The sequence below is a fragment of the Ranitomeya imitator genome, chromosome 7 (assembly GCF_032444005.1).
Source record: "Ranitomeya imitator isolate aRanImi1 chromosome 7, aRanImi1.pri, whole genome shotgun sequence".
Classification (NCBI taxonomy): domain Eukaryota; kingdom Metazoa; phylum Chordata; class Amphibia; order Anura; family Dendrobatidae; genus Ranitomeya; species Ranitomeya imitator.
Window position 1 is genome coordinate 172048674 of NC_091288.1, and position 14958 is coordinate 172063631.

At 45.0% G+C, this 14958-nt stretch overlaps 1 protein-coding gene across 1 annotated transcript in view; it reads right to left on the minus strand.

Moving 5' to 3' along the window:
* Positions 1-14958, minus strand: part of TXNDC11 (thioredoxin domain containing 11) — a 49014-nt gene that overhangs the window by 20966 nt on the left and 13090 nt on the right. Inside the window, exon 4 of the mRNA XM_069734047.1 lies at positions 10061-10190. Coding sequence (XP_069590148.1) covers positions 10061-10190 — 130 coding nt within the window. The remainder of the gene's footprint in view (positions 1-10060; positions 10191-14958) is intronic.

Here is a 14958-nt window from a genome sequence, read left to right on the forward strand (position 1 = left end):
GGCCCATCGCCAGATGGCCGTCAATGTTTTGTGGGGTGCAAATATCCCGGCAGGGAGCTTTCCTGGCTCTCCGTTGCTGACAATGCAGAATGGCAGGGGAGCTCCCGTCACCTCTGTTGTGACCTGCCAGCGCAGTGACGTTATCGTGCTAGCAGGGACGCGCTGGCCAGTAAAAGTGGAGCCTCGATGACCAGCAGAGCGCCAAGGAAATGGAAGTGAGGTGAGCATGTATTTTATTATTATTAATAATATTTGTATGGGATGTGCGGGCCCACACTGAACACAGGAGGCTATGTGTGGGCTCACACTGCATATAGAGGACTACGTGGAAGCTAATCTACATCGGAGGTTAATGTATATAAAAGACTATGTGCGGGCTCATACTAACATACAGGTGCTTCTCACAAAATTAGATCATCAAAAAGTTTTTATTTCAGTTCTTCAATAGAAAAAGTGAATCTCATATTATATAGAGTCATTAGAGTGATCTAGTTCAAGTGTTTATTTCTGTTAATGTTGATGATTATGGCTTACAGCCAATGAAAACCCAAAAGTCATTATCTCAGCAAATTGGAATACTTCATTACACCAGCTAGAAAAATTATTTTAAAATTCAAAATGTTGGCCTTCTGAAATGTATGTTCAGTATATGCACTCAATACTTGGTCGGGGCTCCTTTTGCATCAATTACTGCATCAATACGGCGTGGCATGGAGGCGATCAGCCTGTGTCACTGCTGAGTGGTTAAGGAAGCCCAGGTTGCTTTGATAGCAGCATTCAGCTCATCTGCATTGCTGGGTCTGGTGTCTTATCTTCCTCTTGACAATACCTCATAGATTGTCTATGGGGTTAAGGTCAGATGAGTTTGCTGGACAATCAAGCACAGTGATACTGTTGTTTTTAAACCAGGTATTGGTACTTTTGGCAGTGTGGACAGGTGCCAAGTCCTGCTGGAGAATGAAATTTCCATCTCCAAAAAGCTTGTTGGCAGAGGGAAGCATGAAGTGCTCTAAAGTTTCTTGGTAGACGGCTGCATTGACTTTGGTCTTCATAAAACACAGTGGACCTACACCAGAAGATGACATGGCTCCCCAAACCATCACTGATTGTGGAAACTTCACACTAGACCTCCAGCAGCTTGGGTTGTGGTCTCTCCACTCTTCCTCCAGACTCTGGGACCTTAACCCCTTCATGACCCATAATAGCTACAAATATCCTCATGATATTGCTAAGATCCCTCCATTAATATATAATGGGCATAAATAGAGAAAAAATGCCCTTCATGACCCAGCCTATTTTGACCTTAAAGACCTTGCCATTTTTTGCAATTCTGACCAGTGTCCCTTTATGAGGTAATAACTCAGGATCGCTTCAACGGATCCCAGCGGTTCTGAGATTGTTTTTTCGTGACATATTGGGCTTCATGTTAGTGGTAAATTTAGGTCAATAAATTCTGCGTTTATTTGTGATAAAAACGGAAATTTGGCGAAAATTTTCAAAATTTCGCAATTTTCACATTTTGAATTTTTATTCTGTTAAACCAGAGAGATATGTGACACAAAATAGTTAATAAATAACATTTCCCACATGTTTACTTTATATCAGCACAATTTTGGAAACAAAATTTTTTTTTGTTAGGAAGTTATAAGGGTTAAAATTTGACCAGCGATTTCTCATTTTTACAACGAAATTTACAAAACCATTTTTTTTAGGGACCACCTCACATTTGAAGTCAGTTTGAGGGGTCTATATGGCTGAAAATACCCAAAAGTGACACCATTCTAAAAACTGCACCCCTCAAGGTACTCAAAACCACATTCAAGAAGTTTATTAACCCTTCAGGTGCTTCACAGCAGCAGAAGCAACATGGAAAGAAAAAATGAACATTTAACTTTTTAGTCACAAAAATTATCTTTTAGCAACAATTTTTTTATTTTCCCAATGGTAAAAGGAGAAACTGAACCACGAAAGTTGTTGTCCAATTTGTCCTGAGTACGCCGATACCTCATATGTGGGGGTAAACCACTGTTTGGGCGCACTTCAGGGCTTGGAAGGGAAGGAGCGCCATTTGACTTTCTGAATCAAAAATTGGCTCCACTCTTTAGCGGACACCATGTCACATTTGGAGAGCCCCCGTGTGCCTAAAAATTGGAGCTCCCCCACAAGTGACCCCATTTTGGAAACTAGACGCCCCAAGGAACTTATCTAGATGCATAGTGAGCACTTTGAACCCCCAGGTGCTTCACAAATTGATCCGTAAAAATGAAAAAGTACTTTTTTTTTTTTCACAAAAAAATTCTTTTAGCCTCAATTTTTTCATTTTCACTTGGGCAACAGGATAAAATGGATCCTAAAATGTGTTGGGCAATTTCTCCTGAGTACACCAATACCTCACATGTGGGGGTAAACCACTGTTTGGGCACATGGTAAGGCTCGGAAGGGAAGGAGCGCCATTTGACTTTTTGAATGGAAAATTATTTCCATCGTTAGCGGACACCATGTCGCGTTTGGATAGCTCCTGTGTGCCTAAACATTGGCGCTCCCCCACAAGTGACCCCATTTTGGAAACTAGACCCCCCAAGGAACTTATTTAGATGCCTAGTGAGCACTTTAAACCCTCAGGTGCTTCACAAATTGATCTGTAAAAATGAAAAAGTACTTTTTTTTTAACAAAAAAATTCTTTTCGCCTCAATTTTTTCATTTTCACATGGGCAGTAGGATAAAATGGATCATAAAATTTGTTGGGCAATTTCTCCCGAGTACGTCGATACCTCATATGTGGGGGTAAACCACTGTTTGGGCACTCGGCAGGGCTCGGAAGGGAAGGCGCGCCATTTGACTTTTTGAATGGAAAATTAGCTCCAATTGTTATCGGACACCATGTCGCGTTTGGAGAGCCCCTGTGTGCCTAAACATTGGAGCTCCCCCACAAGTGACCCCATTTTGGAAACTAGACCCCCCAAGGAACTTATCTAGATGTGTGGTGAGGACTTTGAACCCCCAAGTGCTTCACAGAAGTTTATAACGCAGAGCCATGAAAATAAAAAATAATTTTTCTTTCCTCAAAAATGATTTTTTAGCCTGGAATTTCCTATTTTGCCAAGGATAATAGGAGAAATTGGACCCCAAATATTGTTGTCCAGTTTGTCCTGAGTACGCTGATACCCCATATGTGGGGGTAAACCACTGTTTGGGCGCACGGCAGGGCTCGGAAGGGATGGCACGCCATTTGGCTTTTTAAATGGAAAATTAGCTCCAATCGTTAGCGGACACCATGTCACGTTTGGAGAGCCCCTGTGTGCCTAAACATTGGAGATCCCCCAGAAATGACACCATTTTGGAAACTAGACCCCCAAAGGAACTAATCTAGATGTGTGGTGAGGACTTTGAACCCCCAAGTGCTTCACAGAAGTTTATAACGCAGAGCCATGAAAATAAAAAAAAAAAAATATTTTCTCAAAAATGATCTTTTAGCCTGCAATTTTTTATTTTCCCAAGGGTAACAGGAGAAATTTGACCCCAAAAGTTGTTGTCCAGTTTCTCCTGAGTACGCTGATACCCCATATGTGGGGGTAAATCACTGTTTGGGCACATGCCGGGGCTCGGAAGTGAAGTAGTGACGTTTTGAAATGCAGACTTTGATGGAATGCTCTGTGGGCGTCACGTTGCGTTTGCAGAGCCCCTGATGTGGCTTAACAGTAGAAACCCCCCACAAGTGACCCCATTTTGGAAACTAGACCCCCAAAGGAACTTATGTAGATGTGTGGTGAGCACTTTGAACCCCCAAGTGCTTCATAGAAGTTTATAATGCAGAGCCGTGAAAATAATAAATACGTTTTCTTTCCTCAAAAATAATTATTTAGCCCAGAATTATTTATTTTCCCAAGGGTTACAGGAGAAATTGGACCCCAAAAGTTGTTGTCCAGTTTCTCCTGAGTACGCCGATACCCCATGAGTGGGGGTAAACCACTGTTTGGGCACACGTCGGGGCTCAGAAGGGAAGTAGTGACTTTTGAAATGCAGACTTTGATGGAATGGACTGCGGGTGTCACGTTGCGTTTGCAGAGCCCCTGGTGTGCCTAAACAGTAGAAACCCCCACAAGTGACCCCATTTTAGAAACTAGACCCCCCAAGGAACTTATCTAGATATGTGGTGAGCACTTTGAACCCCCAAGTGCTTCACAGACGTTTACAACGCAGAGCCGTGAAAATAAAAAATCATTTTTCTTTCCTCAAAAATGATGTTTTAGCAAGCATTTTTTTATTTTCACAAGGGTAACAAAAATTGGACCCCAGTAATTGTTGCGCAGTTTGTCCTGAGTATGCTGGTACCCCATATGTGGGGGTAAACCACTGTTTGGGCACACGTCAGGGCTCGGAAGTGAGGGAGCACCATTTGACTTTTTGAATACGAGATTGGCTGGAATCAATGGTGGCGCCATGTTGCGTTTGGAGACCCCTGATGTGCCTAAACAGTGGTAACCCCTCAATTCTACCTCCTACACTAACCCCCCCACACCCCTAACCCTAATCCCAACTGTAGCCATAACCCTAATCACAACCCTAACCGCAACACACCGCTAACCACAACCCTAACCCCAACACACCCCTAACTCTAATCCCAACTGTAGCCATAACCCTAATCACAACCCTAACCACAACCCTAATTCCAACCCTAACCCTATGTGCCCACGTTGCGGATTCGTGTGAGATTTTTCAGCACCATTTTTGAAAAAAATCCGCGGGTAAAAGGCACTGCGTTTTACCTGCGGATTTTCCGCGGATTTCCAGTGTTTTTTGTGTGGATTTCACCTGCGGATTCCTATTGAGGAGCAGGTGTAAAACGCTGCGGAATCCGCACAAAGAATTGACATGCTGCGGAAAATACAACGCAGCGTTTCCGCGCGGTATTTTCCGCACCATGGGCACAGCGGATTTGGTTTTTCATATGTTTACATGGTACTGTAAACCTGATGGAATACTGCTGCGAATCCGCAGCGGCCAATCCGCAGCCAAATCCGCACAGTGTGCACATAGCCTAATTCTAAAGGTATGTGCACACGCTGCGGAAAACGCTGCGGATCCGCAACAGTTTCCCATGAGTTTACAGTTCAATGTAAACCTACGGGAAACAAAAATCGCTGTACACATGCTGCGGAAAAACTGCACGGAAACGCAGGGGTTTACATTCCGCAGCATGTCACTTCTTTGTGCGGATTCCGCAGCGGTTTTACAACTGCTCCAATAGAAAAATCGCAGTTGTAAAACCGCAGTGAAATCCGCAGAAAAAAACGCGGTAAATCCGCCATAAATCCGCAGCGGTTTAGCACTGCGGATTTATCAAATCCGCAGCGGAAAAATCCGCAGAGGACCAGAATACGTGTGCACATACCGAAACCCTAACCCTAGCCCTAACCCTAAACCCTAACCCTACCCCTAAGCCTAGCCCTACCCCTAACCCTACCCCTAACATTAGTGGAAAAAAAAATTTCTTTATTTTTTTATTGTCCCTACCTATGGGGGTGACAAAGGGGGGAGGGTCATTTATTATTTTTTTTATTTTGATCACTGAGATATAATCTATCTCAGTGATCAAAATGCACTTTGGAACGAATCTGCCGGCCGGCAGATTCGGCGAGCGCACTGCGCATGCGCCCGCCATTTTGGAAGATGGCGGCGCCCAGGGAGAAGACGGACGGGACCCCGGCTGGATCGGTAAGTATGATGGGGTGGGAGTGGGACCACACGGGGGGGGGGGAAATCGGAGCACGGGGGGGGGGGGAATCGGAGCGCGGGAGGGGTGGAACGGAGCACGGGGGGCGTGGAACGGAGCACGGGGGGGCTGGAATGGAGCACGGGGGGGTGGAACGGAGTGCAGGGGGGGTGATTGGAGCACGGGGGGAGCGGACAAGAGCACTGGACGGAGGGGAGCCGGAGCAGTGTACCGGCCAGATCGGGGGGGGCGATCGGTGGGGTGGGGGCACATTAGTATTTCCAGCCATGGCCGATGATATTTCAGCATCGGCCATGGCTGGATTGTAATATTTCACCAGTTATAATAGGTGAAATATTACAAATCGCTCCGATTGGCTGTTGAAAGTGAAACTGCCAATCAGAGCGATCGTAGCCACGAGGGGGTGAAGCCACCCCCCCTGGGCTAAACTACCACTCCCCCTGTCCCTGCAGATCGGGTGAAATGGGAGTTAACCCTTTCACCCGATCTGCAGGGACGCGATCTTTCCATGACGCCACATAGGCGTCATGGGTCGGATTGGCACCGACTTTCATGACGCCTACGTGGCGTCATGGGTCGGGAAGGGGTTAATTTCCAAATGAAATGCAAAATTTACTTTCATCTGAAAACAACACCTTGGACCACTGAGCAACAGTCCAGTTCTTTTTCTCCTTGGCCCAGGTAAGACGCTTCTGTCGTTGTCTATTGGTCATGAGTGGCTTGACACAAGGAATCCGACACTTATAGCGCATGTCCTGGATACATCTGTGTGTGGTGGCTCTTGAAGCAATGACTCCAGCAGCAGTTCACTCCTTGTGAATCTCCCCCAAATTTTTGAATGGCCTTTTCTTAACAATCCTTTCAAGGCTGTGGTTATCCTGGTTGCTTGTGCACCTTTTTCTACCACACATTTTCCTTCCATTCAACTTTCCGTTAATATGCTTGGATACAGCACTCTGTGAACAGCCAGCTTCTTTAGCAATGACCATTTGTGGCTTCCCCTCCTTATGGACTGTGTCAGTGACTGCCTTCTGGACATCTGTCAGCAGTCTTCCCCATGATTGTGGAGCTACTGAAACAGAGTATGGGACCTATTTAACCCTTAGGAAGCCTGTGCAGGTTTACTGAGAAAATGACTTTTAGGTTTTCATTGGCTGTAAGCCATAATCATCAACATTAACAGAAATAAATAATTGAAATAGATCACCGTTTGTAATGACCATATAATATATGAGTCATGTTTTGTATTGAAGAACTGAAATTAACTGTTTGATGATATCCTAACTTTGTGAGAAGCATGTGCGTGTGTCACAAAAGTACAAGATGGACCCCACTGGCAATAATGGGGTTGGTTTGAATTCTGTTAAGGCAACCTACCTTTTTTTCTGTGGAAGTAACACAATCCTTCTAATGTAAACTCCAACACAAGAGGCCAACGCTCCCCAGGCCTGAGAAAGGATCGGTGTGCCAGACACAGGAAGGGCCGGCTCATGCATTACATTAAGTAACCAGCGCCATCTGCTGGCCAGTGATCGTCATCACATGCCTGTTCTCATTCAGCAAAAACTTCACATTTAATCTATCTATGTACATAATTGTCTAAGGGTCACTTCCGTCTGTCTGTCCTTCTGTCACGGATATTCATTGGTCGTGGCCTCTGTCTATCATGGAAATCCAAGTCGCTGATTGGTCGCCGCAAAACAGCCATGACCAATCAGCGACGGGCACAGTCCGGAAGAAAATGGCCGCTCCGCTCCCCGCAGTCAGTGTCCCCGGCGCCCGCTCCATACTCCCCTCCGGTCACCGCTAACACAGGATTAATGCCGGTGGTAACGGACCGCGGCATGGGTAACGCATTCCGTTACCGCTGCTATTAACCCTGTGTGTCCCCAAACTTTTACTATTGATGCTGCCTATGCGGCATCAATAGTAAAAGAAAGTAATGTTGAAAATAGTAAAAAAAAAAAAAAAAAAACAAACAAAAAAAACAAAACCTGCTATACTCACCCTCTGTTGTCCTCTGAGCCGCTCGCGCCTGCCGCCATCTTCCTTTCCCAGCGATGCTTTGCGAAATTACCTAGAAAACCTCGCGAGACCGCTAAGTCATATGGGTAATTTCGCAAAGCATCGCTGGGAAAGGAAGATGGCGGCAGCCGCGCGTCCATCTGCACAGCGCCGTTGGATCCCAGGAAGCGGAGAGACGGGACGCTGAGGAGCAGCGACCAGAATGGTGAGTATGTTCAACTACAAGGGGCCCTCGGATCATTAGGTGAGTATGTTTATTTATTTATTTTTAACCTGTCACATACTTGGCTCGGTAATATACTACGTGACTGGACAATATACTACGTGACTGGGCAATATACTACGTGACTGGGCAATATACTACGTGACTGGACAATATACTACGTGACTGGACAATATACTACGTGACTGGACAATATACTACGTGACTGGACAATATACTACGTGGCTCGGTAATATACTACGTGACTGGACAATATACTACGTGACTGGACAATATACTACGTGACTGGACAATATACTACGTGGCTCGGTAATATACTACGTGACTGGACAATATACTACGTGACTGGACAATATACTACGTGACTGGACAATATACTACGTGGCTCGGTAATATACTACGTGACTGGACAATATACTACGTGACTGGACAATATACTACGTGACTGGACAATATACTACGTGGCTCGGTAATATACTACGTGACTGGACAATATACTACGTGACTGGACAATATACTACGTGACTGGACAATATACTACGTGACTGGACAATATACTACGTGACTGGGCAATATACTACGTGACTGGGCAATATACTACGTGACTGGACAATATACTACGTGACTGGACAATATACTACGTGGCTCGGTAATATACTACGTGACTGGACAATATACTACGTGACTGGACAATATACTACGTGACTGGACAATATACTACGAGACTGGACAATATACTACGAGACTGGGCAATATACTACGTGACTGGGCAATATACTACGTGACTGGGCAATATACTACGTGGCTGGGCAATATACTACATGGACATGCATATTCTAGAATACCCGATGCATTAGAATTGGGCCACCATCTAGTATAGAATAAAAAGTAAAAAAAAAAAAAAAAAAAATAGGTGCAAACTAATCCTAAATTCTGGTGCATTTACCTTGATAAATATGCCCCATAGTGTGTCTGATGCCACATTTCACCTTAATGACCCGGCCGCATTTACAGTGATACATAAAGGCTGTTTACAATTTTTATTTACAGGGATGATTTTTAGCAAAAAAAAAAAAAAAACTTAAAAAAAATTAGATAAAAGGCAATTACAGCATTTCTATTTTTCCCTCTCTTCCTAACTTTTACTGATCAGGTGAATTACTTTCATATTTTGATTAGATTGAACTTTTATGGATGCAGCAATAAAAAATGTATTTCATTTTTTTACATTCTTATTCATTCTTTAATTTTTAATGGGGAGGGGAGTTTGATTTGATTTTCTACATTTAAACTATTTTTTCAGCCTCCTTAGGAGATGTGAAGCTTGTACTATATACTACAATACCAAAGTAAAAAAATTAATTAAAAAAATCGCGGTCTAGGAACGCCAACTGCAGGCTAGAGAAGAAGCAAAAGGGGAAACGACACACGGCGAATGTAGATCATACGAAAGTGTTAATAAGAGGAAGGGTGAACAAAAAAACAAACAAACAAAAAACACAACACCAAAACTAATTCCCCCCAGAGGGGTATTCTGACATTTTGGAAGGAGTTCTCCCCTCAGTACAAGATCAATAACCACAAAATGTTTGTTTTCCTCTGGATAAACACGGTAGGATTATAGTTTTTGGCCCCAATTGCACACAGTGTTTTCTGGTGTAACGCACTTTGAGAAGTTGAAGAATGCTGGCACAACTAGAAAAGTTACGCAAAAGTTGTGACTTTTGGAGTTTTCATGCCCCAGTTTTGCACAGCAACATGGGTGGAGATGGGGCAGGACGGGGCGTGATGATAATGCCAGAAATCTGACTCCAGTCCCCGACCAGGTAAGTTACGTGGGGAGGTGTGCGGAGATATACGCCACTTCTCACATGGGTGCGCCTCTCCACCAATCAGGCACGTCTGACTCCAGCACCCTCACCAAGACCATCATGAATAACGCCAATCTTTAGGACTCGGGGCCTATGGGTCTTATTTTTTTAAGCTACCGGTGTGTAGCCAGGAGGAAAGCACAAACCATATTGTAAGAACAAGGCATTCCTAAAAAAGCCAGAAAGACATTACAAGCCGGCAATACCTCCAAGCTGGAAAGAAAAGCCTTTAATTTTTCCATTGAAGGAATATATAAAACGGGACTCATGACTCTTCGAATAAACTTCTCAATGTATCCTGCTGTCAGAGGCCCTTTATACTCAATGGGTCCAAACCTGCAAGCAAAAACATGGAGCATTAACAGAAGGAAAAAAAAACCACAACTCTAATGAAAAAAAAATATATAACTTCAAAGATTGAGATTAATTTTTTTTTTTTTAAAGATCAAAATATAAAGATCAGGTTCATAAATATATATATTCATAAATTATTCTGTTCTCAATGCAGACCCAGTCTTTGGAGGTGCTGTACTGTATGTTGGGGATCCCCATACTTAGTTAGCTATAAAGGTACCTTCACACATAACGATATCGTTAACGATATTGTTGCTTTTTGTGACGTAGCAATGATATCGTTAAGGAAATCGTTATGTGTGACAGCGACCAACGATCAGGCCCCTGCTGGGAGATCGTTGGTCGCTGAGGAAAGTCCAGAACTTTATTTCGTCGCTGGACTCCCTGCAGACATCGTTGAATCGGCGTGTGTGACACCGATCCAGCAATGTCTTCACTGGTAACCAGGGTAAACATCGGGTTACTAAGCGCAGGGCCGCGCTTAGTAACCCGATGTTTACCCTGGTTACCATTGTAAATGTAAAAAAAAAAAAACCAAACACTACATACTTACCTTCAGCTGTCTGTCCCCGGCGCTCTGCTTCTCTGCACTCCTCCTGCATCCTGTGTCAGCGCCGGCCAGCCGGAAAGCACAGCGGTGACGTCACCGCTCTGCTTTCCGGCTGACCGGCGCTGACAGTGCAGAGGAAAGCAGAGCGCCGGAGGACAGACAGCTGAAGGTAAGTATGTAGTGTTTGTTTTTTTAACGTTTACGCTGGTAACCATGGTAAGCATTGGGTTACTAAGCGTGGCCCTGCGCTTAGTAACCCGATGTTTACCCTGGTTACTGGGGACCTCGGGATCGTTGGTCGCTGGAGAGCTGTCTGTGTGACAGCTCTCCAGCGACCAAACAGCGACGCTGCAGCGATCGACATCGTTGTCGGTATCGCTGCAGCGTCGCTTAGTGTGACGGTACCCTAAGAGAAATGAAGAATCCCAATTTGCTGTGACATTGTGAGACATGTGACTAGAATAGCCAATCACTGACTACACAGGAAAGTCTTAAGGTCACCGCTGCAGTCAGTGATTGGCTACAGTGGTCACATGGTCATACAGAAACATCATTGCTGGAGGCCGGGAAACAGTGACCATCTGGGACCCGGGTACTGGTAGAACAGGAGAGGTAAGGGGTAGGGTTGAGCGACTTACTTTTTTAGGGTCGAGTCGGGTTTCGCGAAACCCGACTACCTCTAAAGTCGAGTCGAGTGAAATCGGCCGATTATGGCGAAAAGTCGGGGATCGACCGAAACACGAAACCCAATGCAAATGGGAATTTTTTATTTTTTTTTAATTTTTGTTTTATTTATTTTTTTCTCTCCCTCTCTCTCCCCTCCGTCCCTGAACAGAAAAGCTGGTGTTACACATTGCAAATCGCTACTGCGCACAATCGACAAGATGACGATAGGCGTCCATGCCCCTAAGACCTATATCACCACTCTGCCCACGCTCCTTCATTGGCTGAAAAAATGACGCCAAGCGCGTCATACGAAACGCGACTTTGGCGCGAAAGTCGCGTACCGCATGGCCGACCCCACACAGGGATCGGGTTGGGTTTCATGAAACCCGGCTTTGCCAAAAGTCGGCGACTTTTGAAAATGAACGATCCGTTTCGCTCAACCCTAGTAAGGGGTATTATTCAGGCAGAGTTCACATGTCTGAAATTCATGGGCATAGTAAGGACTGCGATTTCCTGGACAAGCCTTAATTTATTATTATACACCAGGGGTCCACAACCTGCGGACTGGGGGCCGCATGTGATGCCGCTATGTGGCCCCCATCCATCTGGTCACAGACATGACTGTGGCACAGAGTCCTGCATAATCATGAGACTAGGCTCTCCTGGCCCCCATTAGGCTCTCCAGAGAGGTATATACAAGGTGGTCATCTATATGGGCTCTCCATTGTAGTTTATGGCAGCAGAGTTTACAATGCGGAGCCACAGGCGCTTATTAACGGCTCTCTGGAATCCCAATTGTCCCCATAGGTACACTCTCTGCACTCCTGTCTATTAGGCATGTATCTGATGGTAATACCCCTGAATGTTTTATTGTGGTGCTTGGCAGGGATTCAATATGGCAATACGGTTCTGGGACCATAGAAGGTTGTGGATCCTTGTTATATACTACACTAAGCTTTTAGTGAATTAAAAAAAAAAAAAAAAAAAAAAAAAAATCTATCTGGGCGGCACAAGTCACTACTAGATATCATACTATAAGACAAGGCATCATAAGATTTCTTATTCATTTTACCAGCTTACAGGTGGTCGTTCTGTTTGCAGTTTATACATCTTATTAGTCACTTTATGTGTTCAGGAAAGTTTCAGTGCATTCAAATGACAAACTGCAAGTAACATCTGCAGTATGGCGGGAAGGTGGAAATGCTAAAAACGGGCGACCAGGGAGCAAGGGGCAGTCCTGAAACTAGCAGATGGCTGCTGCACCCCACAGCCGGGTAGCTATAGCCTCAGTGACTAATGGAAGGAACACGTGAAGGAGGAGAAGGCAAAAAATATAGTTCTTACCGATAACGGTATTTCTCTGAGCCCATGACGGCACCACGGAGAGAGGGGATCCGCCCACCAAGGACAGGAAACCTACGGATAAAAAGGCGGTACCACTCTCCTGCATCAGTTTGTTTACATAGATAACGATGGGAGACTACTAAGACATTTGTAAAATAATTTTAACTGCTTAGCATAACAAGATACCGCGTGACTTCCAACTATAAATGGATTATGGCACTATTTCAAGGTGTACACCCATAAGTGAAGGGAGGGAATGTACGGGTGCCGTCATGGGCTCAGAGAAATACCGTTATCGGTAAGAACTATATTTTTCTCTGATCGCCCATGACGGCACCACGGAGAGATTTGAATAGATGGTACATTCAGGGAGGGACCACCGCCTCCAGAACCCTTTTACCGAAAGTAAGGTCTGAAGAGGAGATTAGGTCCAATCTATAGTGCCTATAGAATGTGGATGGTGAGGACCAGGTAGCAGCTCTACATATCTGGTCTATGGAAGCTCCGGCCTTCTCCGCCCAGGAAGTTGCTACTGCCCTCGTTGAGTGAGCCTTAACCTCCCCAGGAACGGACATCCCACTTGCTGAATAAGATAGACTGATGGCGTCTGTGATCCATCTTGCTATGGTGGCCTTAGATGCTTTTTTCCCCTTCCGGGGACCCTGAAAACACACAAACAGAGAGGAATCCTCCCTACTCTCTCTAGTGACTTCTAGGTAGTGTAAGAGACATCTCCTTACATCTAGTGTATGTAGTGTTTGTTCCTCCTCGTTCTTAGGATTGGGGTAGAAGGAGGGGAGAGATATCTCTTGAGACCTGTGAAATTTTGAAGCCACTTTCGGGAGATATGCTGGGTCTGTTTTTAGAATAACCCTATCCTCTAGAAATTGTGTGTGAGGAAGGCAGGCTGACAGAGCTTGTAAGTCACTGACCCTACGGGCAGAAGTGAGTGCAACTAATAGAGCGGTTTTGAGGGATAGCGTTTTTATAGTAGATTCATGCAATGGTTCGAATGGAGGACTAGTCAGTGCTTTAAGGACCAAGTTTAAGTCCCATTGAGGAACCACTTTTACTGGTAGAGGCCTAGATCTTCCTGCTGCCTTAATGAATCTAGAGATCCATCTATTTGAAGCTAGGTCAAAATTAAATAGGGCTCCTAATGCTGCCACGTGAACTTTTAGTGTACTGGTGGCTAACCCCATATCCAGGCCATTTTGTAGGAACTCTAATATGGAATTGATGGGAATCTCTTTCCCTATTTTTGCACCTGAAAAGGACAGGAACTTTTTTCATATTTTGCCGTACTGTTTCGTTGTAACCGGCTTCCTACTTTTTAACAGAGTTGAAATTAACCCCGAAGAGAACCCTCTGTTTTCTAATATTTTCCTCTCAAGAGCCAGGCTGTCAAGTGCAAGTTCTTGACTTGTGGATGACAGATAGGGCCCTGTGACAACAGATCCCGGAGGTCTGGTAATACCCAAGGGTCGGATATTGACATTTTCCTCATCCATGAGAACCAAGGTCTCTTCGGCCAGAACGGGGCAATTAAGATGACCAGCGCCCCGTCCTCCCGAATCTTCCTCAGCACTGCTGGAATCAGAAAGAGGGGAGGAAAGGCATAGACCAGATGATGACCCCAGGGGATCAGGAACGCGTCCACAGCTACTGGGTTCCCCAGGGGAGATAGGGAGCAAAAGGAGGCTACTTTTTTGTTTAAATGGCTCGCGAAGAGATCTATTTTGGGAACACCCCATTTTTGTGTGATCTGGGTGAATATCTCCGCATTTAGTTCCCATTCCCCCTGTTTTAGGCTGGATCGACTGAGGAAGTCTGCCTTGTAATTGTCTACCCCCTTTATGTGTAGACTTGTCAGGGATAGAAGGTTGTTCTCGGCTAACTGAAGGATTGAGTTGGTCACTTCCATTAGGCTTTTGGAACGGGTACCCCCCTGATGGTTTATGTAGGATACTACTACCTGATTGTCTGACATCACTCTTACGTGGTGAGATTGAAGGACCCCCGAGAATTCCTGAAGGGCAAATTTTACGGCCAGGAGTTCCTTCATATTGGAGGAACTGTTTGCCAGGGAAGGGGACCAAATGCCCTGAGCTACCAAGTCGCCCAGATGAGCTCCCCACCCTGAGGGGCTTGCGTCCGTAGTTAGGACCTTTGATATTGGGATCACCCATG